This window comes from Mandrillus leucophaeus, unplaced genomic scaffold (genome assembly GCF_000951045.1).
Source record: "Mandrillus leucophaeus isolate KB7577 unplaced genomic scaffold, Mleu.le_1.0 Scaffold18, whole genome shotgun sequence".
NCBI lineage: Eukaryota > Metazoa > Chordata > Mammalia > Primates > Cercopithecidae > Mandrillus > Mandrillus leucophaeus.
In genome coordinates, this window is record NW_012101809.1 from 1,251,327 (window position 1) to 1,256,876 (window position 5,550).

Genomic DNA, 5,550 nt, shown 5'->3' on the forward strand with positions numbered 1-5,550 from the left:
AGCCAGGCACAGTGGCTCACGCCTGTAATCCCAACACTTTGGGAGGCTGAAGTGGGTGGATCACAAGGTCAGGAGATCGAGACCATCCTGGCCAACATGCTGAAATCCCGTCTCTACTAAAAACACAAAAATTAGCTGGGTGTGGTAGCACGTGCCTATAATCCCAGCTACTCAGGAGGCTGAGGCAGGAGAATCACTTGAATCAGGGAGTCGGAGGTTGCAGTGAGCTGAGATCACGCCACTGCACTCCAGCCTGAGCAACAGAGCGAGACACTATCTCAAAAAAAAAAAAAAGAAAATAAGGAGTTGAATGATCTAAGAGGCAGCAGACTGTCAGCAGGTGGGGGGAAAACAAAAGCAAAATTTGACAGTGCTTTTGAAAATGGCCAGACATTGAAAGAGCCACTAAAGGCAATACAGAGGACTGTGGAGGAAACAACTTTAAGCTGGAACTGAAGAGTGTACCTGGAACCAGAAAAAGGAGAGTAAAAAAAAGTTAAAAATCCCCAAAGAACAGTACTAAAAATGTGAGTTGCCAAAACCTTAGAGTGAAACCTAGAGCGATAAATAGTTGGGAGCCTAATTAACAAGTAAGCTGCATATATCCAGCAAGATTGTATGGTAAGGTCACATATATGAAATTTCCTTTGTGTGAACATAATTTATACTTTAAGTATCCCATATACTGTAGACAAGGAGTTTATCCCTCTAGTTGGCTAAACAAGTGTGTACTGGGTTGTGGCAACATAACGAGATTGGGGCTAAGTGGCAGAAATAATAAAGGAAAAATGCCACTGTTCTAAGGGCATTGTCCTAAAGGTATAGCAGCACATATACAGACTTTGGGGAAAAACCCTCCAAACTCCATTATCTCAGGCTGTAATCACTGAAAAATCTAGCCAAAAATTTCCTGGGACACTAATTCCTGAGAACACTGTATTATGTTCATTACAAATACAACAAATATCGGCCAGGCACAGTGGCTCACGCCTCTAATCCCAGCACTTTGGGAGGCCGAGGCAGGCGGATCACGAGGTCAGGAGATCAAGATGATCCTGGCTAACACGGTGAAACCCCATCTCTACTAAAACTATAAAAAATCAGCCAGGTATGGTGGCACACGCCTGTAATCCAAGCTACTCAGGAGGCTGAGGCAGGAGAATCACTTGAACCTGGGAGGCAGAGGTTACAGTGAGCCAAGATCGCGCCACTGCACTCCGGCCTGGGTGACAGAGCAAGACTCCGTCTCAAAAAAAAAAAAAAAAACACACACACAAATATAACAAGTATCAGCTTACCCAGATAAGTAATGTTTTCAGCTAATTCACATCCATCAGCATCCTGGAAATATTTTACTGTTTCCTGGTTATTAGCACCAAGCACATATGTCTGAATAGGAGCTAGTGAGGGAAACAGACATGACACCATATAGTTACCAGATCTGCTTTAGAACTTGAGATATGCCTCTCTATAGAAAAAATATTTACAGCAAAAGTAAACAGTCCATGCATTCACATTCCCCATATTTAGCAATCCTAAATGTGGAACTGCTATCCACTAAGGATATACTACACCTAACCTTGTAGCTTGACTATTTTCTGTTTTGTTTTGTTTTCTGAGACAGAGCCTTGCTCTGTCACCCAGGCTGAAGTGCAGTGGCGCGATCACGGCTCACTGCAATCTCCGCCTCCTGGTTCAAGCGATTCTCCTGCCTCAGTCTCCCGAGAAGCTGGGATTACAGACATGCGCCACCATGCCCTGCTAATTTTTGTATTTTTAGTAGACACAGGGTTTCACCATGTTGGCCAGGCTGGTCTCGAACTCCTGACCTCAGGTGATCCGCCCGCCTCAGCCACCCAAAGTGCAGGGATTACAGGCATGAGCCACCGCACCGGGATAGTCTCAATAATGAAAAACAACTTAAATTCTTAAATACTGAAAATTATTCTTAAATTCTTAAATAATGAAAAACAACTCAGCAAGAACTGTGGCCCTTGAAATTTTATTAGAAATCGTATGTTAAATAAAAATAATTTCTATACCTTTCTTGATGCCAGTCTTATACTCCTCCCATTCAGCATCTGGGGTGGAGCCAAAGAAATTTCCTACACACAACAGCAGCTAAAATGAGTTTTTTAAACAGATATATGAGATTTTAAAATATCAATCAGTACATAATTGATAGTAATATTTAACTAGTTATTCAATAGTTTCAAATCAGTTTATTCTTAATCAATTTGCAGATTTCAATATACAATTCTTTAGCAGCAACTGTTAAGTTACTGATTCTATGAATTATTAAGTTTTGGCTTTTGGCTGTCAAATTCATGTTAGAGTCAAGGAACTAAACTTTTAAAAGAAGTTAGAATTCAAGGACTCCTCAAATTCCCAGTCCCACTCTGCCACTCATGGCTCTCTCCACATATCCTTCCCTGGAATATACAGTAATATAGAAATAGATCTCTAAAGATCCCCATGTGAAACAAAAAAAAAAAAAAAACTTAAAATATTAGAAACTCTGAGAAATACAGGGCATAAAAAACACATTTCCCGACTGTTGTCTTTACTCAACCTTTAACCCAATGAACAAATTATCCTCATACCTGGAATACTCTCTTCTGTACTCTTAAGAGTTTACAGTCTAGTTGGCAACCATACACAACATTCATATAGAGCTTTTAAGCCTGCGATGCATTGGTATATATGTTACCTGACTTAATCCTCACCACATTCATGAAATAGATCTGTGCTTCCCAAACCCAGGGGTCAGAATCACCTAGGGAAGTGTTGCTAGTCTGTTTTCAGTTTTTTGTACAGGGATAAAGTAACAAGATTCAAAGTCAAAAAATATAAAGATCAATAGTATAGTAAATAGGTCTCCCTCCCCTAACCACTCAGTAGCTACTAAGTTCCTATGCTCATGAAGGGAACTCAATTTAACAAAAATGGTATGTGTTCAATCAAGACCTAAAGGAGTGCAAACTTTATTTTTATATGTGACTACAAAGGTAAAATTAAATTCAGTAAAAACAAACATCTTACATCAAAGTTTCCACTTTTCTTCTGAATTGCTCGAACTCTATTGAACAAAATATCAAACTTTCCTTCAACATCTCCACAAGCCAAGCTGCAAACAAAGAGATAAACATTATAGCAATTCAGGAAACAAATGGGCCTGCCAGGTTTGGTATATACTAGCCTTTTGGATTAGATAGATACATGATTTAGTCTCTCTGCAGTTACCTTGCAAGGTTCAGAGCACGTAAACCACTGGGCAGATCCACTGAGGGTCTCACCAACACCTCCCACTCGCCATATCTAAAATTTAGCTTATCATTTACTCCACAATTGAGCCAGCTTCTTCTCCTCATTCCTAAGTTTTGTGGACATGTCTATGGCTGACACGGTCAACAAGAGTCAAAAATACCCCATCCAGTCACCAAGTCCCATCAATCCCTTTTTCCAGACATCTTACATTCATTCTATCCTTTTTATTTTGACTCCTCCTATCTTAGTACAGGGCTTCAGTCATTCATTTGATAAACAGGCTCTGGACAGCTACAATACGCTAAGTACAATATGCCAAGTATACTATGAACATGTTAGCAGTACAAGGTGGAGGAAGACTCAGTTTAAGCCTCAAAGAGTTTATAATCAGGGAAAGGAAAACACTCTAATCTTTATAAATTTGTAAGAAAAGGGCTACAACAGGTATATGTGAAGTGTTATGGGGCAGGAAGTAGAAAATGGCAAGAGCTGACATCGGTAAGGTAAACTGGCCCTAGGTTGTGAAGGGACTTTTACTATCATCTCATTTCTGAGTGTTTCTAATTCTGATTTATACGGTTTTTCCATGGCTTATATCATTTTCTTAATGTCTTTTAATTCATCTTGAAATATTAAAATTTAATTGTTTTGTGAGTGTGTCTTTCTGGCATGCTTTTATTGTCCACTTTGCCAAACTTTTTTTCTTTTTCTTTTTTTTTTTTGAGACAGGGTCTCACTCTGTCACCCAGGCTAAAGTGCAGTGGCACGACCTTGGCTCACTGCAACCTCCACTCCACTCCACCCCACCCTACCCCCTTCTTATGGCAGAGGAAGAATCAGAGAAAAATACAATGAATCTAGTGTTAGACTCAAAGTAGAGAATACACTTATGTTTCCTCTAATGCCTTCTTTTCTTCCTATCCATCCTACATAAAGTTGTCAGCTTAACGTCCTTTCCTCAAAACATTAAGAGGTTCCCCACTGCCTACAGAATCACAGCTTTCCACAGGCCTTGATCTGTCGTCTTTCTAGTGCTTTCTGCAAGTTTTCTTAACTCAAACCTTACTTACTAGCAATTTGATTACTCTCTGCCTCTGTCATTCCCTAGGGTAGTTCCACCCTACCCATCCTGAATCTAAGCTTTTCCCATCCTTCAAGGTTTAGCACATTTCTGAAGCCTTCCTGGCTGGCTCAGAAGTCATCCCCTTCTCAAAACCTCAGAAAACCATATTACAGCATTTCAGAGCAAGCTCTGTCATAAACTAATAGGACTTTTATTTATATTTTGAGCGCCACCTCCTCTAGGAAGCTTTCTAGTACCTATTAGTTACCAATTTCTAGTGTTCCCATAGGATCCTGCATTTCTTCCATCACAGCAGTTGTCACATGGAATTATCATTGTTTCTGGGCGATCCACTGTCCAGTTTATACATCATGAGGTGCCTCATCTCCTCATCTGGGCCCTTTTCCAGTGTTCTCTATCCCGCTGAATAAAAATAGAAATCTATGACCCAACAGGGCCAACTCCTTTTCACTCACAATTAAACCATCACAAGCCTTGTTGATTTTACTTCCTTAATAAACTTTAATCCCTAAACTTTTCCTCTGTCATCACTCCACCTAATCCCAACTGTTCTCTACTTTGGCTCTGATTTGTTCTCCACATTGCAGACAGAACTGCTTTCCAAAATGAAAATTTGATCATGCCAAGTCATTCTTAAGCATTTCAATAACCCTTTTAGGTTAAAGACAAAAATACAGTTATGTGCACATAACAATGTTTCGGTCAACAAGGGACCACATATATGATGGTGGTCCCATAAGATTATAATGGAACTTAAAAATTCCTATCACCTAGTGATGTCTAGCCATTTGTAACATCACAGTGCAATATATTACTCATTTGTTTGTGGTAATGCTGGTATAAACACCTACTGGGCTGGTGGTTATAAAAAGTGTAGCACATACAGTTAGTACAGTATACAATATTTGATAATGATAATAAACTATGTTACTCGTATATATATAATATTTAGTAAGCTATTGCCAGGTAAGGTGGCTTATGCCTGTAACCCCAGCACTTTGGGAGGCCGAGGTGGGCGGATCACGAGGTCAGGAGATCGAGACCATCCTGGTTAACACGGTGAAACTCTGTCTCTACTAAAAATACAAAAAATTAGCCGGGTGTGGTGGCTGGCGCCTGTAGTCCCAGCTACTCAGGAGGGAGGCGGGAGAATGGCGTGAACCCGGGAGGCAGAACTTGCAGTGAGCCGAGATTGCGCC

General features: G+C 40.3%; 1 protein-coding gene across 1 annotated transcript in view; it reads right to left on the reverse strand.

Annotated features, from left to right (window-relative positions):
- CWF19L1 (CWF19-like 1, cell cycle control (S. pombe)) overlaps positions 1 to 5,550 on the reverse strand; it is a 42,826-nt gene that overhangs the window by 33,899 nt on the left and 3,377 nt on the right. Inside the window, exons 2-4 of the mRNA XM_011977526.1 lie at positions 3,043 to 3,127; positions 2,043 to 2,121; positions 1,299 to 1,400 (exon numbers count right to left, since the gene is read on the reverse strand). Coding sequence (XP_011832916.1) covers positions 1,299 to 1,400; positions 2,043 to 2,121; positions 3,043 to 3,127 — 266 coding nt within the window. The remainder of the gene's footprint in view (positions 1 to 1,298; positions 1,401 to 2,042; positions 2,122 to 3,042; positions 3,128 to 5,550) is intronic.